General features: G+C 35.9%; 2 protein-coding genes across 4 annotated transcripts in view; one reads left to right on the forward strand and one right to left on the reverse strand.

The window, feature by feature from the left end:
* LOC128862508 (aspartate aminotransferase, cytoplasmic) overlaps window positions 1–18,857 on the reverse strand; it is a 29,022-nt gene extending 10,165 nt beyond the window's left edge. The window contains exon 1 of the mRNA XM_054101168.1: window positions 18,332–18,857. Within this exon, the coding sequence (XP_053957143.1) occupies window positions 18,332–18,446 (115 nt within the window). The 5' untranslated portion in view covers window positions 18,447–18,857. The remainder of the gene's footprint in view (window positions 1–18,331) is intronic.
* A 1,931-nt stretch (window positions 18,858–20,788) lies between these two features.
* On the forward strand, window positions 20,789–24,916 carry LOC128862510 (serine incorporator 1). Of its 3 annotated transcripts, none has more exons than XM_054101173.1 (7): window positions 20,789–20,973; window positions 21,262–21,814; window positions 21,877–21,986; window positions 22,076–22,259; window positions 22,327–22,533; window positions 24,248–24,386; window positions 24,453–24,916. In XM_054101173.1, exons 1-7 carry the CDS (start codon window positions 20,938–20,940, stop codon window positions 24,589–24,591), a joined length of 1,368 nt encoding a protein of 455 aa, XP_053957148.1. In that variant the 5' UTR covers window positions 20,789–20,937; the 3' UTR covers window positions 24,592–24,916. The 3 variants fall into 3 exon arrangements, with proteins under 3 accessions (XP_053957148.1, XP_053957146.1, XP_053957147.1); XM_054101171.1 differs by having other exon boundaries at window positions 20,791–20,973; window positions 24,227–24,386; XM_054101172.1 differs by having other exon boundaries at window positions 20,791–20,973; window positions 24,236–24,386.
* Window positions 24,917–24,925: the final 9 nt, after the last annotated feature.

The following is a 24,925-nucleotide window of genomic DNA, read 5'->3' on the forward strand; positions in this document are numbered from 1 at the left end:
GCTGAGGTGTCACAACTTTTCTTCCATACAAAGGAAGAAAAAGTCTAGCACTGTCAATAAGAAAAATTGCTAAAACTCAACAGTATTTTGTAGTTACTTGAAACTTTCGTATACACGAAACATTAATTTTTTTAGCTGATAAAAGCTGTGGTATATTTTTAGCGAATTTCTTTAATGAAGAACATGCGTTAATAAATAATAAGAAGAGGACAATGATGATGTGGCATCGCCGATATGATCATTTAAATGAGCGTGATTTGTGTACGTTCTCTAGTAAAGAAATGGTTGGAGGCTTAGACATTAGAAAGCCCAAAGATTTTTCTAGCGTAACGTGCGCTTTATGCAAAATTTCATGTAAACCTTTCTGCTCATATCACACTGTACTCAGCAAAGGCAAGTTAGAGATAGTTCACACAGATATCTGTCGCTCGATGCGAAATGCTTCGCAAAGTGGATCTCTGGCAAATAGGACATTAATGGAAATGGGAACGTTGTATTATAGAGGAGTCGAAAGTGGCAAAACGCTTGTGGTGTGAGGTTATAAATGCGACGAAATCGTGCACCCACAAAGGTTCTTCATTCCCACTTAAAAATTTTTGGAAGTCGTAGCACTACAAAAGCAACAAAATCAGTCAAAACTTATATCAAAGAGTCGTAAATTAGTTTGGATATTAGTTTTGGATATCCGCATGAACGCAAAGCAAGGTTGTATGACAACCAGCGAAGAAGCAAGGTAAGTTCACGAGATGTAAGATATTTTGAAAATTGTTTTTCCGAAAATAAGTCACGTCAAGGTTTTAAAAACCAGATAGCGGAGCCTTGTGATAGTGAAACTCTTACTGGCCCAACAAAAAGATTTAAGCAATGTCACAGTTCCTTATGTAAGCACAGTTGACGTCGATACTGGTGAGAATGAGGAACAAATTGAGAATGAAACATGAAATACTGAAAAACAGACAAAGCGGAAATGACAAACGTTGTAAGAAAGCGGAAGATAGGCAGACCTACAGTAGATAGATCCGGAAATGTTGGTAGACCTAGAAAGATATTTGTTTTTAACGGTAATGCTAATGTCGGAGTACTTAAAACTATTTTCTCTGATCCGATCTCAGTAAGAGAAGATTTTGAAATTTGAAAGACCTAATAAAATTCAATGGTGGGAAACGATGAAAGCTGAGTACAATGCAATAATGAAGAACAATAATTGGGAGCTAGTTGACAAGCGTGTTGAAAAAAATATTATTGGATACACGTGGATTTTTTCAACGAAGTTGAAGCGTGATGCCAGCATTGAGAAAAAAACAAAAACGGCGTGTTCTTGAGTTCAACCGAAGTTGAATATACTCTATGATCAAAAAGTACCGGGAAGGTGATATTGACTGTTTTCTTCCAAGACTGTTTTCTTCTTCTTGACTTCTGTTGCTAAGGCGTAGTGCACCATGAATACCTTCCATCGGGCAAGACAGTTAATAAATAATATTATTTATCCGTTTGAAGCGTTTGAGAGATGCTGCACGTCGCAAACGGCCGGAAATGTGGGCACACAATTCCTGGATTTTGCATGATGATAACGAGCCATCGCACCGAACCCAAACTGTGCTGGATTATTTGACCAAACACCAAGTAAATACCATCATGCAAGCACCGTATTCACCTGATATGGCTCGTACGACTTCTTTTTGTTACCCAAGTTGAAGTTACCACTCGGAAGAAGATTTCAGTCGATAAAGGAGATCAAAGAGAATGTGTCGAAGGAGCTGAAGGCCATTCCTTCATCGGCCTAACAGAGGTGTATGGACGTCTGGATTAAACGTTGGCACATGTGTGTTGCTTCAGACGGGTCATATTTTGAAGGAGATAAAATAAGCTTGCCTGAAATTTAACTCTGTTTTATTTTATTTAAACATTCCCAGTACTTTCTGATCATAGGGTATGTCAATGTGCGAGGAAAGATAATTTTCTATTGTATAGTCAACTGTTGCAAGTGCTTGGTTTAAGAGAGTACTGCAGCAAAGCAACAGTAATTAACTGCGATTATCGCGGAGCACAATTTCTCGTACTTAATCCCATCTCAAAGAAAAGAAGCAAACATATTGATATTAAATATAATTATTTAAGAGAGAAATATGAATCGAAAGAGACAGATGTTGAGCGTGTTACTTCGCCCGATAATGAGGCCGACTTGTTGACAAAATCTTGACAATTTAAGCATATGAATTGTTGTAAATATTCCTATTGTATACTGTCATTTAAAATATTCTCTCTATTCCTTCGATTAAATTTGCTTAAACGAGACGGTCGCGTGCTCCTTTGACACTCTATTTCGCTAATAAAAAAGTGAAAAGTTTTCATGTAAATTTTAAACATTTTGTACAAAGTTTGAAACTTTGCGTTACACAGTTTTTGTTGTAGTATGAACTATCAGGTCAGTCCATAAGTTCGAGCGTATTTTACCCGTAATTTCACTTTTTTACGATTTTTGCATACAAAAAATTATTCGCGGAATATAACGGAACTATTTATATTTTCTTTGACATATTGTGCTTTCAACAAGTGATTTTAATGGCGGATAGAAGCACGTGTTGTTAAAAAATTAAATGAGATCTCCGCACGCGTAGAAGAGGCATAGGTATTTTGTAAAAGTGGTAAAAATGCAACAACTACTACTGCAGAAATAAACACTGTACACGGAGAGGATACTGTGAGTGTAAGGACTGCGCAAAAGTGCTTTTCATTCCGAAGTGGTAACTGCGACGTGGAGGATGCCCCGCGCGCTAGTCGTCCTGAAGTCTTTAACTCCGACGCCTTCCTCGAACTCGTGGAAGCTGAGCCAAATTTGACATTCGATATGATAGCTCAGAGGTTAAATTCATCGCATGGAACAGGCACCTGGTTCAGTTAGGAAAGGTTTCAAAGCTGGGAAAATGAGTTCCGCATAGACTTTCCGTCGTTAACCTTCAGCAGAGAGTGAATGTGTTTTCAGCTGCTGCAACGGCTTGAAAATGAAAGTTTTTTGAACCGTATCGTTACTGGTGGTGAAAAAGGGGTCCTTTACAATAATCCTGTTCGCAAACGCCCATGGTTAGATAAAGATGAAACACCAGAACCACCCCCTAGAGATGGCCTTCACCCCAAGAAGATTCTCCTGCCTATTTGGTGGGATATGGCCGGTATTGTTTATTATGAACTTCTGGAACAAACCAGACGATAACTGCTGATTATTATTCCCATCAGCTATCAAACCTGAATGAGGCACTTAACAAAAATCGACCGTCTTTAGTGAATAGACACAAACTTTTGTTTCGCCAAGACAACGCAAGGCCTCATACCGCAAGGCAAACATTAGGCAAGCTGAACGAGCTCGGATGGGAGCTAATGCCGCATCCACCATACTCTCCGGATATTGCATTGATTAATAAATACTTTAAACATCTTTTTTATTAATTTTAAAACCACCTTTAAAAAACGCACGAACTTATGGACTGGACTGATATATTTTTTCTAATTAGTAGTGTGTTTATAATTTTGCAATGGGATGTACACACATACATATATGGGAAAAAATCGCAGGAGTACACACATAGTTATTAACATCTGTGCGGATGAATGTAAGCAAAGTTATTAATAGCTTAAAACGTGAATACAAAATGCACTTGTTTCATCATCCACATTTCTTTTCAGTGGTATTAGCCGCGATAACAGGTGGCTGGCATTAACGAGCTGAATTGTGAAAATCGGAGGTTCACATTTCACACCTTGATTATATACATAAAATACGTGTCTGCATACGTGCATGCCTTTAGAAAAACGCATACATACTATACGTACAGGGTGGCTCAAAATTAATCATGCTAAAAGGGTTTCCCAATAACAGGTGTTACAGGTGAATGGGATTACACTGTCGAGAGATGATTAACGATTTTTTATGGCCGAAATTAGATGGTATTGATCTGGACAACGTTTATTTTCAACGAGACGGCGCTACGTGCCAAACAAGCAACGAAACCATTGATCTTTTACGGCAAAAGTTTTCGGACCGTGTTATCTCTCGAGGAGGTGATCACAATTGGCCACCGAGATCTTGTGATTTAACACCTTGTGACTTTTTTCTTTGGGGCCACGGGAAAGAGAAGGTCTACGCCAACACCCCAGGGTCGATTCAACACCACAAAGATGGAATTCGTGAGGCTATCGAGAACATAGGGCAGCCACTTTGCAATTCGGTTATGGAAAATTTCATGAAAAGGATATTGTCCTGTAAGCGTGGTCGTTCGTGGTGGTCATTTGCCTGATGTTATTTTCCACTCTAATGGCATACCTTCCTCTTTATAATGAAATAAACATCCGATCATTTATATTAAAAAATAGCATTTTCCTTTAAATATCAAAATAACCTATTAACAAATTTTGCTTTATCTAGACCTAATTTTGTAAACAAATTAAATTGAGTTACTTTATATTGTATTTATATTGATTGTTAATATTATAATTGCCAAATTTGGCTTCCTTTTTTGCAGTAATTTGTACTGATTATTAAAATAAATAAATAAGTAAAACCATTCTATATATATAGTAAAACTTATTCAAAACAATATTAATTGTGCGCCACCTTGCATCGTGTTTTTTAAGAGCTTAAGAACTTGAATAATAATACAAAACAGAAATATTTAATACGAGAAGCAGCAGAAAATTGGCCGTTTGGAAGTCCAGATCTGAGTCTATTGGACTACAGTTTGTTGTCAAAATTGCAGAACATGACCTCTCGAAAAACTCAGAGGAATTTGGAGAGTCTCGAACAATCTTATGTTCAAGCAGCGACGTCAATATCCACGGAAACCTTGCGTGCTGCAATAGCTGAATGGGCTCATCGTCTGAAAGGTTGTGTAAACGGAAATGGTGACCATTTCGAATGAATTTTTTTAGGGCGACTAATATTGAGTATGGGAATAAGTTTCCGACCTCGTAAAAAATATGTCGCTGCTGATACTATTTTTGTGTTCGCTCTAGTAATATACTGCTGATTTGAAGGTGTATGGCAGGTCTCGATCGCAGTAGTTGGCGTTCGTTTGAAGCGTAAAGATCCTTTTTTATCTGACGTCAAAAATGTCTACGTTCGTTCCGAAAATATAGCATTTGCGCGAAGTCATGCTTCATTATTACCTTTTAAAGAAAAGTTCAACTGAAACGTGTCTTATATTAATCAATATTTACGGTATTCACGTTCCATCAAATACAACTTGTAAGTGGTTTCGACGCTTCCAAAGTGGTAATTTCGAAATGACTGATAAAAATCGCGAAAGGGCACCGAAAAAATTGGAAGACACTCAACTATTTTCAACATTTATTGGATGAAGACGTATGTCGAACCCTTGATGATATAGTTGGGTGTTGACAGATCAACCGTCGGTAAACGTTTGCATGCAATGGGAATGGTCCAGAAAGCAGGTAACTAGGTGCCACATCAATTGAAGGAGACAGTCGGTTCTTCGTAACCGGAACAACCCAGATTTATATCCGGCCAAGGAGTGTCATCTCAACAGCACATGTATGGGGAATTTTTATGCTGCTACAACAACAACAACAGCGATATCGAGGGCCGTTTGGTGACGTGTGCGATGCTTCTTGAAAGGCAAAAAAAGAAAAGGTTTTCTTTCTGCATCGCATCGTCACTAAGCGTCGAAAATGTTGGAGCCTGCCGGGAGAACCAGGTCCATCGACAGCGAAAAAAAATATTCATGCTTCAAAGGTTATACTGTGAATCTGGTGGGATCAGAAGAGTGCCATCTATTATGAACTTCTTAAACCATCTGAAACCATCACTGGCGATCTTTAACGACTGCACCTAATGCGTTTGAATCTAAAGAAAAGCGACCGGAATGGGACAGTAGACATGACAAATTGATTTTGCTGCATGACAACGCCAGGTCACACGTTGCTAAATCGGTCCAGAAATATTTAGAGGGACTGTATTGGGAAATCTTGCTCCACCCGCCGTATTCCCCAGACATTGCACCTTCGGATTACCTTCTGTTCCGATCAATGCAGTAGCCCTTATTGGAGAGCAGTTCACTTCTTACGAAAGCATCGCAAACTGGCTCAATGAATGGATCAAATCAAAAGAACTCGAGCTTTTCGTCACAGGAATCCGTATGCTGATTGAAGGATGGAGTAAAGTTGTAGCTCCCAACGTCACATACTTCACATAATATCATTGTTTAAATAATTCGTGATTTTGGCTAAGAAAGAACGGAAACTTATTCCCATACCCAATAACATACCGCATTAGAAGCTTTAGATACGCAGTTTTATAGCCCATTAATAAATATGTATGTAGGTATAAATATAGATTTGCAACGTAAGAAATATTTTGCATGATAGTTATCAGACAATGTAAAAGTCAACGTAGGGAATTTTCTCTTATCGGCAACGGAAAAAATCACCATCTCATATAATAACTGTAATGAAACATTTTTTTCATTACATTTCAAAATTCGAACAAAGTTTTCAATTTGTAAATTCGAGATAACAGTCCCTGCAATTAATGCATTTTCCTCAACTCTGGACAACGTTTCAGTGACGTCATCCCCACACTTGCCATACTCGTAGTTGCAGCTAAAATGCCAAGGCGCTTATCAGAATGATACCACAAAATACAAATGTACGTATAATTCATTACTGTCAATTAATCGTTAAACTATAGTACGTGCAAAGATGTCTCTATCTCTCTATCATTTTGTATATAATATCAGTAATGCTATTTTTTATATTTATTATACGCATCAATTTTAACAATGCACATGAATATATATTCACAAACACTCATTCGCGTATATGTATTCATGCATACATTACGTTACGTTAATATTGTACACAATCCCAGCAATTTGTGGGCAAGGTCAACTTTGTTTGGATGACTTGGCTTCTTCATTAATTTGCGTGATCGGAAGTACACTTAAACTCACATAATTAAGTCACTTTACCTTTTTACAGTAATCGAAATGTTGTCATGCTAAATTTTTTAATTAGTTACAAATAAAAAACAGTTCATTCTATAACAAAAACTTTCAACATCAAAGTTCCAGACTTTGTACAATACAAAATTTACAAAGCGGCTTCCGAATATGTGCTTTAAAATGAAGGCAAATTCTGAGCATTGGGTGCAAAAACAATTGACAAAAATCAACGCGATTTTCGCGCGACTTCAAACTTTCATTTTATAATTGGCGCTTACACCCTTCTTGGGTAATTGGCCGAGCTATTCCTTCTAATTGTGGTGTGCGTCTTGATGTTGTTTCACTTATGGAGGGCCCTGCAGTTTCGAGCCTACTCCGAACGGCAGATATTTTTTATGAGGAGCTTTTTCATGACAGAAATACACTCCGAGGTTTGCCATTGCCTGCTGAGGGGGAAATAAAAATAATTCTAAATATAATATTTCGATTAAAAAGTTCAAAATTTTGCGCTCAACTTTTTGGCATTTCTTAAATTTTTGAGAATTTTTTGCAAATTTTAAAACTTCGAATTATAAGGATTTTATTACACAATCGATTATATTTTTATAAAATTATAAATCTACCGAATTTTGTAAAAAAATAAAGTGACTTAATTATGTGACCGCAAGTGTAGTTCCGTATATAGTAAGTACATATTTGTATGTATAGGCAAAGCTTGTCAACAAAGCAAATAGAAACAGCTGAGCGCTCATCATTCAACTTTAAAATACAAATATTTACCCACGACTAAAGAATAGAAAAAACAAATAATTTAATTGCAATACATTTATATAAACCTACACACATATGTACACATGTATGTGTATGAATGAAAATATACATATGTATTTGTACGTACGGTACTATTACGAAATGAAAAAACAAATTAATAATTCGAATGTGATTTAAATACTTAAATATATTCTAATTGACGTCACAGCCAGCGCTACCAAGAAAATCAAAATCAAACAAATGGGAACGCTGCTGCTATCGGCTGTGCCAAAGGCTACGCCGTAAACAGTTATCACTAAATTGCACATTATTATTAGATGAAATAAAAAGTTGTGAATGTGTTTTGCTATATGGCTTTAGTGAGCGATATTCACGACTCATACCATATGGTGATTTATATAAGTTATTTAGTAATTAGGTGTTGGGAGAAGCCAATTTTTAAGATGTGCAATTAGATGAGAAAACATCAGCCCAATCACAAATATTCCCGGCATGTTGTATTCGCGTGAATTTTTTTTTCCCAGTAAAAATTTCTCCACTTCTAAACTCCCGGGGAGCAGATTCCCACGAAAACAGTGGGAATAGAATATTCGAACTTCGAAACAGCAGAATTCTACATTTTGAAAATTTTAGGAGGTTTAAATTGTTTGAAAATTTTAATTATTTAAAATAAAGTTCAAAAAATTGGAAAAAGTAAATTAAATTTTATACAATAAATACATAATGTAGCTTTCCAAGTGGTAGCAGATGAAGAAACTGCTGAAATGAATCGTCAGCCACAGGCACAAAAAGCTTTAAAAAGGCATATTCGCTATAAAGCGGACATACTTCAATTGAAGTAGGCCTTGTGCATATGCAGCTGCTATGTTTGAGGTGCTTGAAACGAATATGTGGCAAAATAAAAGCAATTTACCGTTACGCCTATTGCAAAACTTGCTACAGCTTTGCGCTTGTTTTTCTGAAGTTCAATATCAAACGAGCATCGAAAAAGATACCAAAGTTTCTTTGGCCCAATGCAATCTCAGTAAAATTTTAGATCAGGTGGTTGAAAAACTCATTTATATCCAAAGTGGATGAATGTAAATAGGTAAAGTAGAAGAAAAGAGAAATGTGTGACGCGTTTGCCCTCACCCCAATATTTTGTAGCGGCCCAAGGTATTCGAAACAAAGTAGAAATCACTCTATAAGATCAGTGAGCAAGGTGGTAACACAATTTTCTAGAAATTCAAGTGATTGTCAATAAAAAATTAAGAAAAAATACTAAAATTATCATTTTTTTATTATAACACTTTTCGTAAAAATAAAACTATTTACTATATATTATTGCTAAAAGAGTTTAGTACAATTTTTCGTTGCTTAAATCCTTACTAACCAACCTCCCGGTGTCATTATAAATCTTTTCATTTTTGCAAGTAACTCTAGTTGGCAGTAACTGTTGTTAGTAGTTTTTGACCTAAAAACGAAAGTTTAACCTAATTTTCTATTGAAAAGTTTAAGTTCTTAAATTGTTGTGTACTGCTCCCTAACACTTTCCTAAAACACAATTTTCCCTTTTACAAGTTATTCTGTGATAGGAGGAAGGGGAAAAGAGAAAAGGTCCATGCAAATTTTTATTCATGAGGAAAGCGATATTCATGAAAACCGAAAAAAAAGAAAATAAGTAAAAACAAATGGTAAGCAAAATTTATGGTAAATAAATTAAAATCTTTTTTTTTAAATATGCACCGAAACAAATAAGTAAGAAACTGGGCTGTAATGAGGGTAGTCAAGTGGCCCCTCTAGATTTGTGACCAGAGCAAGTGTAGCAACTTTGTGCGCAATTTTACCCACGTCTCATCACCTATTATGATGCGCTGGATAAACGTTGGGTCCAAATTCACTTGCTCAAGCTTGCCTTCAGCCACCTTCTTGCGATGAATTTTTTGAAAGAAATTCAACTCTCTTGGAACGAGTCGAGCAGCCACGCATCTCATGCCCAACTGATGGTGTAAAATGTTGCGAATTGATTCGTGAGGCACGCTAAGGTCACGAGCTACCTCCGTCGAACTTAAATGATGTTTTTTCAGCATCATTTCCTTGACTTTGTCGACGTTTCAATCCGTTGAAGACGTTGATGGTCGACCAGATCGGGGCAAATCTTCCTCGATTTCTCGGCCCTTGCAAAAGCCTTATACCACTCGCAGATCCGTGTTTTTGCCATAGGCTTTCTGCAACATTTTCAAAGATTCGGCCCACGAAATCCCGTTCAAAACACACAATTTAAGACAAATTCTTTGTTCGATATTTTTATCCAATGTGAAAATCGCAGAGCACACCTGCGGTTGACTGATATAATTAAATGCCAAAATCAAGCAAATTGACAGATCATGCTCGTTTCCACAACAGTCGGTTCTACGTTAGCGAAACGACCCTGATTTATATCCGGCCAAGGACTGCCCCTCCAGCAGCATTCCCCTTATGTAATTATGGGGAATGTTTATGCTGCTACAACAACAACAGATCACGCTCAAACCCTACGACATTATAGAGCACAGTTGTACCAACATTCCAGCAAAATAAATTTGACATACAAGCCTGTGTAACGCGCACTTTTTAAATGAACAATTCCCGATAATATTTTGAAAGAATGTATTTGTGATCACTAATGTCAATTTAAAACTTAGGTATGTCAATTAAGGTGCACGGATGCCGATAATACATATTATGGTTTAAAATTTAGACTACCATTTGCAAAAATTATAAATTTTCCGATATGCTGATTAATTTTACGCCACTTTGTTTATATGTACATACTGTATTTCATTTCATAATTCATTTTTTATTTTTTTCATGTTTTTCAATTCATTATCATTAAAAAGGCCATAAAAACCAAAACCCACGTAAGTGTTAACACTTTTTATGTTGTTGTACTTTTCTAGTTTGATAGAACTTCGAGTACTTTTTAACATCTCGTTGATAATGCTTACTTCACACATCTATAAATACTTCTGTATTCTGTATTACTAATTTTCAAGTAAAAAACATCTATCCGTCCCACTAGGGACCTCATGAACACTCTTATATGTTACCAAGTTACCAATGCGATGGAATCTTATTTATATTCGGCAAAATGCATACTAACATCAGTGTGTGGGTGCATAAGTCAGTTCCTAGAGAAGATATTAAATACACCTAAATATGGCCTTTTTAGCTTTTGCTAGATTCAAGGGCAATACAACCACAAAGGGATTTGGTTTTTTTTTTTGGTGAACAGAAAAATATCGCATTTTCTTGTTGAGCTTTATCAATTCTTGATTCATTAATATTCAGTTAACTCGATCATTTCCACATTCAATAGCAAAGCAACTGAAGCAGCAAAAGAACGCATGATCGACTTTTGAATGCAGCGCAATATTTGAAACACATAATTAAGATACAGGCGTGAATAGATGCACATGCTCGTATGTGAACTAGTAAGAATTAACCAGTAGGAATTAGCAAGCAACAAAAATCTTGAAACTTTTAAAGTATTCCCTCTCAAAGAGAGTGGCCTGCAAATTCTTGTGCGAACGCGAAATTTCCAGAAACTTGCTAGTGTCAATAAGGGGGCGTCCATAAATTACGTGAGGTGTTTTTTTCAATTTTCTGACCCTCTCTCCCCCCCTGGTGAGATGTCGTGAGATTTTATTCAACCTCCTCCCCCATCCCCCAATCTCACGTGAGATTTTTCAAAATGTGGGTTTCTTATGTAAACGCGTTGGATTGTTATTGTAAAAAGAAAAAAAATTTGCTTCGTTCTTTTATTTACGACTAGTTAAGACTAGTAATCAATATTGCTGCGAGTTATAAGTGTAATAAAAATTTAACAATAGAAGACTTAAATCGTAACTACTGCGATTAAAAAAAGAATATCTACTCTAATTCAGTCCATGGAGAATCATGCGCGGTTTCAAGAGAGACTATTGGGTCCAACATGTCCATATGATTTTCAGTAAAATCATGTGCTCCTTAAACTTCGTTCTAAGCCGTTGATGCTTGCGCACAGTAACTCATTAGCTCGTCTTGTGGCAATCCGTGAGGGTCGCACTTTGCGGAACATACGCGCTTGCTTAGCTGGTGCAATGTGAGCTGCTCTCCTGTGCTCTGCAGCTCTTGTGATAGATGCGAAGTAAATACCGCATGTACTGCAGCATATTTTCTCGAAATCATCACGTATACTTGGGCAATAGAGATCAATAGGCGTGCTGATGAAGGCATTCAGCGGTTGAATCGGTACGCGTATTAGAAATGGAGCAAATGATTTTCCGTCATGTTCTTTAAAGTCCGGAATTGTCAAACGTCAACCTGAGTGATAGGGCGTTCGGCTCATAGTGGCGCGAAAACAACCGACGGGCTACACTGTACCGCAAATTCAGATTAAATTGAGCTCTTTGGTATAAAACAAATATGGTGGTTTGACAGTAGTAATTTATAACGTCGAAGTATGAATGAAATTATTTTCTTTCGAACGAATTAGTGAATGATCTTAATCATACTACGATTACGCTTGAGATTAAATCTTAAGCATGTACAATTTTTTTGTTTCAATCAGAAAAAAAATTGCGTGATATTTGCCGAGACCCCCCCCCCCACTCTCCAACGTAAGATTAGATGAGATTTGATTCGACCCCCTCCCCCCCTTAAACATCTCACGTAATTTATGGACGCCCCCTAACTGCTAACTGCAGCGGTTGCATGGAGAACAAAACAAAACATTTAAAAAGAGAAAACAAGGGAAAACTACATTTCTGCAGATTGGATAAGATTGGAATCCAATAAATAAAATAACAATAAAAATAAATAAATAAATTACATCATTTGTAGATGTGGGGTATAGACAGAAAGTTCTACGAAATACATCTGGAAATGTTTTTTACGAAAATATATATTATATTTTCCTCAAGATGAAGGGAGTGCTAGTTTGCCTTTCTACAAGTCTCCTGTCAGCACGAAGATTGCTGTAAAATTCGCTTTGCAAGAGTTGTTGGCTTAAATTTTTAAACCGCTACTTGAAGCACGAAAATGAGTTAGAAACATTTCGAGAGTTTATTAAGATGTTAATGGACTCTTGGTGAATGTCGTTTAGGGACTGTCTGTTTTCTGACCGGTCCGGTGTCTGTTTTTTGTTCGTCTGTATCTTATCAGTGATTTGGAAAAGATGGCTTTTGACATAGTCGCTAGCCAGCAGCATTTCATACACCTGTGGGATTGTAGTAAACTAACAGTGTGGACCATGAACACCAGTGACATACCGGAGAAAAACCTTTAGACTTATAAAAACGCCGTACTCCATTCGGCTGGTGGGTGGCTTCTTATCATTTTGGACCAACAAGTCTCATCAAGGAACAAATTTTGCTTCTATTCAGACAGTTCTTGTTGATATATCATTGTTCGAATCATCGAACTACAATTTTGGGACAAGTCATCGCTCTTCCAAACGCTTTGGAACTTTTTATGCTATGCGAAAGAAAATATCAAGATACCTAGTTTTCTTCATACATTTCATTTGCATATATGTATACACTCTGCTCTTAACGATACGTGAGCTGGGGGACTTACTTTTTATAGGTAGCAAACGCCTCCAGCGAAAGCCAAAGAGGAAATGTTATACCCTACACCGATCACCTCGCATTTCTAAGAGTTTATATAAAGTACGCAGCAATATTTCTTCCCAATATATAAATACAAAATATTTAGTTGTATTGGAGATGTCCCAAAACCGGTATGTATGTATGCAAGCATATACTATATATATATGTATTATATATATATAATTGGCGCGTACACTCTTTTTGGGTGTTTGGCCGAGCTCCTCCTCCTATTTGTGGTGTGCTTTTTCATGACAGAAATACACTCCGAGGTTTGCCATTGCCTGCCGAGGAGCGACCGCTATTAGAAAAATGTTTTTCTTAAATTTGATGTTTTCACCGAGATTCGAACCGACGTTCTCTCTGTGATATAAGCATATACTAGATTGTATACTCACACCTGCGTCCACAATAATCGAGCCTACATATTGCAAAGCGTTTACTATCGTATTTATTTAGGTTTTATTTAATTTGTTTTTATTTCCTTACAAAAATATAGTTCATCTTATAACAAAAAAAAAAACCAAATAACTCAAAGTTTCACACTTTGCACAAAAATTTAAAAATTCAACAAATTTTCATTAAAATTGCAAACTTTTTAGTCAGAATTGTTTGAAAAATGTTTAGTCTCAAAATTCGCTTTGATTTTTGATAATGATTTTTGTTGTCAGTGTTATTTAAAGCTTTGTGAGAAAACTGCAGTGTATCAAATATAATTGAAGCTGTGTACATCGGCATGTGCATATAAAAGATTTACGACCTGCGTTCAGATCGATAAATGCGCAAAAACGAAATTTAATTACAATATTTTAAAATTATTATTTACTTTTTCCACATTTTTTATGTGCATATTCACTTTTTCAAGATCTATGCCAAAAAATATAATATGTAGAGTACTTACGTATGGAACCTTACATAACACTTGAATTTACTTCCACACCTGTAGATACATATATTTATATACATAATATTTATATTTAGAGGCAATATTAACAATAACGAGATTTGAAATTTTGTAAAATACTCCCAGTTTTGTATATCCTAGATTATATATTCTACCAGTGTACGAATTTTGAAAACTATCTCCGTTTTTTTAGATCATGGTTTTCCTTTTTCGATGCCAAAACCATGTATACTTTTGTCATGTATGCATTGACATAAGCGTATTTGAATTTACGTACCTATATGTATTTATATTTAGAGGTATTATGCAAATGTATGAACACGAAAAATTTATTTATAGACCTAAAAATAAAAACAAAACTGCTGACAACACAGAAGAATGTATCATATTTATTCAATTTTGTATTTGTACTTAGAATACATAGATATTATACCTATATACATATGTACGTCTGTACATATACGAAATGCAAACAATTTCCATTTCAAATGAAGATTTTCTTCTTTTTCCTTCTTGTTTTTTTCTTATAACAAATTTCCGCAACCAGTATACAGACAAACACTAAACGGCATTCGTCGGTAGTCCCTTACCACCTTCTTAAGCTCCCGACCCGCGAATGCCGTAATTGGAGTCCAACCACCATCCACAACAGAAGAATAGCTCCAGCTATCCCGAGAGACCCACATAACCGTGGCACAACTACGTTCCATCCAGAAACGACACCGACCTACCCAATATATGTCCAGCATGTGAAGGCACACCGCACGGCACTAGCGACGTATTCACATGCCCTATTAAACCTACTCACCTAACACCCCTTTCCCTTTGGACCCAACCTGTCGAGACAGCACGTTTTCTGGGCCTACCGTTAGATGAGTTAGACTAAGACTACCCCTGACTACATCGCTCAGATAGGGTTTAGTAAGCTGTGCAACAACAAAAAAAAGGTATTAATTAAATTTAACTGGCGGCCGCCGTAGGCGAATGGGTTGGTGCGAGACTACCATTCGGTATTCAGAGAGAACGTAGGCTTGAATCTCGGTGAAACAACAAAAATAAAGAAAAAAATCTTTCTAATAGTGGTCGCCCCTCAGCAGGCAATAGCAAACCTCCGAGTGTATTTCTGCCATGAAAAAGCTCCCCATTCGAGCCCATATCCATTCTCGGCTCGAAACTGTAGGTCCCTCCATTTGTAGAACAACATCAAGACGCATGCCCCAAATAGGAATATATATATACACATATATATATATATATATATATACATATACATATATATATATAATTAAATTCAACTTAACCTTTAAACATATAAACGGATCTACATAAATGGCATAAACAAAGCCAAGCCCTTCATAGAAATCTATTGATTCTGCTCTACATGGCTGTCAATTTATGTAATTGGTTCGCGACTTTTCAGAGCATTAAATCATTACCGCTTCTTTTCTAACCAAGAGTTTATTTAATTTCAATTCAACCTGAAAAATAGCCTGATCTATTCTCCAGAAAAGTGATAGCATTTTACTGTGAACTCTAGTGGGTTTTTCCGATTTTATGCTGATGGCAAAAGCATAATCAAATAAATTTTTGCCATCAGTATAGTTTCACTTCCAAAGTCCCTGGCCTAACCCATAGACGGCACTAGTTTTATTGCATTCACCTCTTTTTAGTTACTACTAACCCTAAAAAAACAGCTGTGAGTTATTTTGCTAAGAGTGACGCTATTTTTGTTATTTTCAAAATGGATCAAAAAGAATTTCGTTGTTGTAGCAGAATTTCGTGTTTTAACTTTACACTGCTTCTTGAAAGCAAAAAATACCATTCAAGCGAAGAGAACATCAAAACATCAAAAAACCCCACAAAATCGTTTCGAATGATAGGTGACATCGTAAAGATATCAAAAGACGTGTTGACTTTGTATTCCATGAACATTTGTTATCGCTGAAAGTGAGGCATATTTCGAGGCAAAAGATAAATCGTCTTACAAAAGTGCTATTAAAATATTAGAACGGCACTGGAATGATGTCGTTGTTCTTGATGGGAAGTACGTTTATGAATAAAGCTAATTTCGAACAAAAAACGTGTTTCCTCAGATAGTAAGGGCCTGTTCCCCGAAAACATTACCTATTATTCATTTCCGACGGACGCTGTTGCTGTAACTGTTATTGCAACGGTTTGCATTAAGTCATTTCCTTCATGGCAAGGAACGACTTGGGTCCTATTTATAACAAGGCCGCAGCCTCTCTAGGCAATGCATCTACTACTTTTTTCCAGTTATATCCATATGTCCTGGGACCCCGGAACTAATAAGAGCTCAAACTCAAAGGATGACCACGCTTTGGGTGCCGACTAACTGTTGCTCAGTCTACGCTGATCTCTGCAAATAGACAGATGGCATGTACTACCGCTTGGAAGATGGTGGGAAAACTACTCATCGGCACATTCCGCTTTGTTATGGTCCCAGCACCTATGCCTTCAGGTGTCTTCGAGCGAACTGTATATCAATGTAGGGTACACTTTTGAGTTTGCTTGGAGAACACATGTACTCCAGCTTACTTTTTTGTCCAGTTCGATCCTGAATTTCTTCACAAATTTAATAACCTTAGTGACGTCATGACGTCATGACGTCGATGAAGAAGCTGATTTTACCCGCAACTATTTCATAAGCGCAGATAAAACTGTGCTCTTAGTGCTTCATACATATTTTCAGCGCAGATTCATGGGAGGCACATTAAAATTGTAAAACCTCGTGACAATTAATATTTAACAATAACAACTGAAATGGTTTTTTTAGAGTCAATGCAATGATTAGTTAAATAATTTCTTTCATACTACTTATACACAAAATGAACATTGTGATTAGAAACTGGTTGTAAAGCTGTGAATCTCTTGTGCTAAGTTTCTCTAGTATAAATCGGTTATCTAATTATGAAATTGGTCACCACATCTCCTGCCTCGTAGTTTGCAACATTCACAAGTTCGTTACATCGTTAAAAGAATAATTTGAGTGCTTAAAAGTCGTTTGCAAACTATTTAGCCATATACTCCACAAAAAGTTGTTAAAATTAATAACGTATTCTACTACTTTTACTTCAGACAATAGTAATATGTCGACTTGTCGAATGATGATGATACCATTCACCCATTTTTGGAAGATGTAATCGAAAAAAAATTAAAATTACGGCAGTTCTCAAACTGCAGCATCAAATATCAGGGACGATTACATTTCTAGTATTTTCTGCAGTTTTTTACAAATTACGCCTAATTCCTGCTTAGCGATTTAAAAATTGAGAAAAATGTCATTTCAATTTCTGGAACATACCAAATCGTTGCAATTTAATGTTTGAGAACGAAAACGGAACAATGACAGTCAACACATATCAGCACGTTTTCGATAAGACTTTCATGTGAAAATGAATTGCAACACATGCGAGATTCAACATAATCTCTATAAATAAATATAAAATGTCGTCGAGAGGGGTATGCGAGTTAAAATTTCCGGCTACATTTAGTAAAATAGGAAACACCAACTGGGTTTCGCCACCAATGAACGATGATATGTAATTTGAACACCACTTACGTATGTACGTATGTAGGTGTGGATATGTAACCATCAACTTTTACTAAGATTTCAATTATTGATCTAGTTATCCTTCCTTAGTTGATTTTATTTATTTAATCTTCGCTTGCGAAATCTTATATGCATAATGTGTAGTGCACCAAACTTTTAATATTTTGTATAGCAAAGAAGTAGAGACAACTTTGAAAGCTGCCCTGCACACGCCTCTTATCGGCATATTGCACTTAGCACAGTGGATTCGACCTTCAATTTGACCTTTTAGCAATGATTCCATAAAAATTTTCTCCAAAACTTTACTTGTAATTGCAGTACAATCACACAAGCACTTCATTTATCAACAAATCAATACCTCATGCGATTTCGTGGAGGGCAAATTCCAGCACTACTATTCCTTTACTACTTTAGTCATTAAATTACACTTCATTTTTTTGGTAGAGTTTGCTGACAAGACAATTGTTGCTTCGAGTACATTCACCTTTATATTACTTTATTCAACCTATTAACTATTTCAACTCACCTCCCACTCCCAGATTAGTCTTTTTAGGATCGGTATCCTCCAAAAATGAGCGATTTAGGGCAAACACCTCAATGGCTGGTCCCTTTTCAACACCTTCGTACACAGATTTAGACATTTTGTTCTCAATTAGGTAATAGGTTATGATTATGTCTAATAAAAAACCAACCGCGCAGCAGTATTGCTCGAGCAGACTGAGAATATAGCAAAGAGCTGCAGAACGTTAAAGTGGATGCCGCGCGTTCTCAACGTACTTGGCGACACAATTGTGTGTATGAATGTATATACGAAAGTTATCAGTACAGCGACTTTGTTGATAATCTGTGAACGCTTCTTTGGCTTTGTATATTGCTTGCGGCCGGCTATTGGCAAGGATTCTGGAAGCTAATGCCGTGGATAGTTTGTAGATAAAAATATACAAATAATTTACCAGCAAACCCCAACACAATAACGAATTAATACCGAGAAACGCGTTTTAAAATACTCATAATTTGGGAATGCAATAATGAAAGATGAGAGAAGTCATTAAACAATTGTTTTAAAATAAGCAAAAGAGCTTACGCAAGAAAATGTCTAATTAGACAACAATCAGCTGTTTTGCGAAATGCAAAAGAGGAGAGCAAGAGTGGAAACAGATGCATAAGTGAGAACAGATGCATAATTAGACAGCGTTCATATAGGGAAACTTTCGTCGGCACTTATTCGGAACATTGACATGCATAACACGTTGATACAATATTTTTGTCCAATATTTTGGAATTTCCTTTTTGTGCCATAGCTCTGTACACTGTGACGATAGTATGGTAGGCCTAAAAAACATGATGTTCCGACGGGTTGAGTCCTTAAGGAGGGGTTGTCAAGTGAGTGGGTTTACGAGGGCATTCGAATAGGCGGTTAGCGTTGTACGCGGTACCTTTACGTACCGAATATAATTGTTTAGTCTTTATTTTCGCTTTGACGGGTTCCCGTATGCTTTATATTCATTCGAAAAATCAGTTCTGTAGAGTTGATTTGGAGAAATTTTATTAAAAAATAGCTACATAACTATAATTTAGGAAACTGAAACTTAAAGTACGTTTACATATGCATTAATCACCATCAAATCCACAAAATTAATCTACCCGTTCACATATGGCAGATAACCTGCAAAATCGACAATCAGATGCCAATATTGTTGTGAAAGTTTTCTCTTCATATAAATTATTTTGGTGGAATATTTCGATGTTTTTGGTTTGTTTGATTATTATTAACGATATTAAGAAAAGACAAGGAAAAGGAATAGTTAATTGAATTATTATGAACGATATTAAAAAACGACATGGAGAAGAAATAGTTACGCACTGGGCTGCTAATAATAAAAAGTTGGAGGAAATCCGTAAACGACGTTTACTGAGGTTTCAAAAAAGTATGGCAGCAAAACGCATTGGAAATTCGATATTACATTTTATATAAACACACCCTTTTTTCTGTTATATGAATGCATAGTTAATAATACCTAAACAAACATTTTATTAGAATTATGTCTGTATCCCAGATTTTGGGAGAGAAATTTTGTATGGGAAATCTCGCTTTTTAATTATTGATTGGGAGTTCAGCACGAAAAAGTACAAGATATTTGGATACTGTTGGCCTAGACTTAAAAACAAATTAAACATACCTTAGTGAAACCTACCATTCCAGTATTACGGGTTTCTGGTTATTCTAAAGCCCACTTATCTTAGAAAACATTAAAAGTTGTAGGTGTATAGTGAAAATTATCATAATGTGTAGCCAACATCGAACCGTAAACCGTCTCCCTGCGATTTTGAAAGTAGCTGTTTAGCTTATGTAATCGGGGATATAATGGCAATTTAATTGAACATTTCAAATACCAACCGTTTGCAATGTATAAACACACGAAATAGTAGCTGTTGGTTCACTTTCGATGGCAAATGAGTTAACGTTATGGTGACGCCGTTGCTTGTAACTGTTATACGGTCGTACTCGCCTTTATTTGTCATTGACGAACAAGAATATTGGGTAAAAATTTCTAGTCTATGAGAACAAAACTTACGATTTTATGAGTATTTCATCGTCAGTTATTCTAAGCGGTGTTTCAATACTTGTTCGATCTAGGAACTCAAAATTTATTAGACCAGTCACCACTGTTTAAAAATGTGTCCATACTCTGTCATATTTATAGTTATATGCATTTATATAAATATATCAGCAGAATGAAGAAAAGAGAAAGCAAACAAACAAATGGCAAATTAAACAATGAGTTTCCTAAACACTCCAATTTGATAGTTGTTTATTATCATATATCCTTAAACTAGAGTTTATGGTACAATGTGAACACCATACTACTGTTATTGTATTGAAAAAGCATAATTGTATCGAAAAATCAACCCTGCCTGTGAACTGCGTTGAGTTCGAAGTTGCATTCATTCATAATCGTATGCAGCTCTGTTTTTATTTTGTTGACATATTATTAACAAAGGAAATATTGCAAGATACCAGCTGGAAGTAACTCACATTCGAAGAAAAAAATCTTAAATAAGGGCAGTTTTTGGAAAATTGAATATATTTAATAGGAAAGAAATATCTTAACGTGAAAATTTAATTATAAAATGGGTGCAGTTTTAGGATTGTGCTCTGCAGCACAGGTAGGCGTATATATAAGTTAAATACAACCGAAAAAAAAAAACGCGATACGACGCAAAATAGTTGCGTTCTTTCTCAGTTGGTACAAATAATCAAAAATCAATACTTCGCAATTGAATATATTATGTGACATAATGTGTAACTAAATTATTTATATCTTCTCGTTAGTTTCATATCTACTCATACATTCAAACTCAATCATTGCTCATCATCTGAGTTTACTTGGAAATCTGTTTTGTTCATCGTTACCCGTATGGACCAATAATTATTCATGTTTTTTTTTCTTGTAGTGCGCTTTGTGCTGCACCGGTACAGCGGCGAGCTGCTGTTGCAATGCCTGCCCTTCGTGTAAAAACTCAACTTCATCCCGTTTCATGTACGCCTTCATGCTGCTGGTGGGCACTGTGTTAGGTGCTATAGCACTTTCGCCTGGATTACAGGATACGCTGAAAAAATTACCTTTTTGCATTAATTCTACTTCCACGGTTAGCTCCAAAGCATTGACAACTTTTTCTGGAAATTTACAAGTAGACTGTGAATATGCACTCGGTTATATGGCAGTGTACCGCATTTGTTTTGGACTGGCCTGTTTCTTCATGTTAATGGCGTTAATTATGTTAGGTGTGAAGAGTTCACGTGATCCGCGTTCACATATTCAAAATGAATTTTGGGGATTAAAATTTTTGATTTGCTTTGGTGCGGCAATTGGTGCCATTTTCATACCTGATGGCTCTTTCGGGCCCGCAATGATGTGGGTAGGTTTAATCGGCGGACTGGCTTTCATATTGGTACAATTAGTAATAATTGTGGATTTTGCACATTCTGTGGCTGAAAACTGGATTGGTTAGTAAATTACAATGGACCGTAATGATTTACATTAAAAGCGTTATATTTTTGTTTTGCAGAAAATGCTGAAAATAATCGAGGCTACTTTTATGCATTGGTCGGAGTTACACTTACAAGCTATGCATTATCAATTGTAGGCATTTCTTTGTTGTACATCTACTTTACGCATGTAAGTTTTAAAATTTCGAATAATAGTTTAAGACTATATCTTTTCCCGCTAAACTTTCTGCGATAATTGTTTTCTACATTCTTTTATAGTCAGATGGTTGCGGTCTCAACAAATTCTTTATCAGCTTCAATCTTATACTTTGCCTGATTGTGAGCGTTTTGTCAGTTTTGCCAGCTGTGCAAGATCGTTTACCACACTCGGGGCTTTTGCAAAGTTCGCTTGTTACTATCTACACTATCTACTTGACCTGGTCTGCAGTCGCTAACAATCCAGGTTACATCGAAATACTGTAACTACTAAAATCTATTTTTAAGCTTTCGTTTGCTATCTCTTGTAATAGAAAAAGAATGCAATCCTGGAATGTATGGCGTTATAAATGGTGTTACAACTGGCAATACGACTACTTCGCCCCCAACACACAATTCCAAAGTGACTTTCGATACGACAAATATTATTGGCTTGGTCGTATGGTTATTCTGCATTCTCTACAATTGCATTAGCTCGGCTGTTGAGGTTTCCAAAATCAATAATGATGGCGAAAAGCGTGGTGAGTTTTAAATTAGTTTTAATACTTTCAGCTTCATAAGCTTCTCTCAGCTTTAAATTTTTGACCAACTTTTGATTAAGCATCAAATTTATATCATACAAATATTTTTCAAAGATTATATTGGGTAGCCCAAGAATTTTTGAGCTTTCCGAGCGAAATGTTTACGTCAAATTTATCCAGTAACTTAATTTCCGAGAATTCTCTCTCAACGAGAAAAATATCAGAAAATACACGAACGCAAAACCAGTAACAATTTGCAAGTTTTACGAACAGCTGATTAAATAGTTTACAAGAAAAATTACAAAAATTAAAAATGTTTTAACTTGAGCAAATAAAATAATGAGCTTCGGAATCACATGATTTCATTTTGTCCACAATAATTTGCTTCATTTCATCATCCCTGTCTAATGAAGAACATTCCATTAGGAATGACAATTCGCAAAACTTTAATTCGTGTTTATTTTTACTTTGCGATCAACTGTTGCATCTCACTTGCAAATTATTACGAGTAAAAATTTATCCAGTAAAAACTTGCAACTTCCCCTCAAAATGAAAATGTCACTTTGCTCTCTCACTTTCCCCTACTTTGCAAGTGGGTGCATGAACACCAAAACGTGATAATTTGTGACAATTGTTACAAACTATTTGCTTCATGAACAGATCTAATAACTGCATAACAATACTTGGAAGCGCCAAATTCGTCTGCAACTACTTCGTACGCTCAGATAAAACTGTGGGGCTTCATACAAGTTTTAAGCCCAGATAAATATACCCGGAAAAAAACACGGCAAATATCACCACAAATATATTTTATATTCTCAGGTTTTTTGTTGGCACATTTTCCATTTCAGCGTTTCTGACTATAAACGGTAAATTTCAAATGGCAAAGGCAAATTGTGTACAAAATACCAAATTCTGTAAAAAAATAACTTGTGTGTTTACAAAAAGTTCAGGCATATCCTTGCAGGTCATATGTTTTCGTAAAGGATCATTTTTGCCAGCGTAAAAGAAGCGTCTCTCTTGCACCGAACTGTCACTTTGCTCTCGGAATTTTTGAGTAATGGATAATTTTGTGGCGTTAACGACACATTTTTCGTAATCGAACACGGCTATAGTCCGCAAGGGGTGCAATATCTTGGCTTTATGTTAGCGGCATCATATATTTTCTGCCAAATTCTGTTTCTGTCACATCATCAATGGCAAACATATGCATTTCTATTTATGAATTCTGGCCACCTCAATTTAAATTCTTTCTTCATTATCATTAATTGTTAACAGTAGAATAGTAATAGTAAACAAACTGTGTATCGGTACGGAACTTTTTAGACTACCCAATATTACAACTTAACCATTTTTGGCACCATTAAAATTCCATCTCTTTTGCATTCTCACATTACATGATCATTGCGGCACTCTAACTATTCACACTGTAAATACAGTTTCAAACAATTTATTGGAATTTGCTAAGAGTCTTTTCTTCTTTCATTTTATTTCTTTATAATTTGCCACTTTCGGTCACCTTTAATGTAATGTACATCCACAATGAACTAACACCCAACATACGAAACTAACGGTGTAAACATCGGTGCAATGGATTTGGTTTTCTTTCGGTTCATTTTAATTTCTTTCATATTTTGTATATTATATGTACTCTATTTACAATTAAAATGCTTTTTCAAATACACTAACATAGTCTTAACAGAAAACCTCTCAGATTCAGAAGCCGGACAAGGTGATGGCAAAGGTGCAACCGATAACGAAAATGAAGGCGTTACATATTCCTGGTCTATGTTTCATATTGTGTTTGTATGTGCTTCCCTCTATATTATGATGACTCTTACCAACTGGTACAAGTAAGCATAACGCGCATTATTGTTAGCTACGCATGTGTACAACCGACTTTTTACTTTTCCTGCCAGACCGAATTCTGACATTGAATTATTCAACGCTAACGCGGCTTCTATGTGGATCAAAATAATATCCAGCTGGCTTGGCGTCTTCATATACGGCTGGAGCTTGGTGGCACCGATTATACTTACCAATCGAGATTTTAGTTAAACAGCATGAGAGGAAGCAAACGAATGGCAGGAAGCTTTATGTGGATTTGGAAGATTAAGAAAGGAAATAAATATGCAATATAACTAACACTATTTCTCCATTATTAGAACGAATCGCTAAATTTGAAATAGAAGGAGTGATGTGATGCACGGAATATTTTCCCTTTTCAAACCATATTCGTATATATAGCCGAATACTTCTAATCCTTAAATGTGAATCATTATAAGTGTACTATTCATATAAATTAACTTATGACTACGTGTATAATCAAAAAAATATTCGCCTCAAAGCGTATACAATAATGAATTATATTATTATTCGATGAACAAAATCT

The sequence above is a fragment of the Anastrepha ludens genome, chromosome 4 (assembly GCF_028408465.1).
Source record: "Anastrepha ludens isolate Willacy chromosome 4, idAnaLude1.1, whole genome shotgun sequence".
NCBI classification, from domain to species: domain Eukaryota; kingdom Metazoa; phylum Arthropoda; class Insecta; order Diptera; family Tephritidae; genus Anastrepha; species Anastrepha ludens.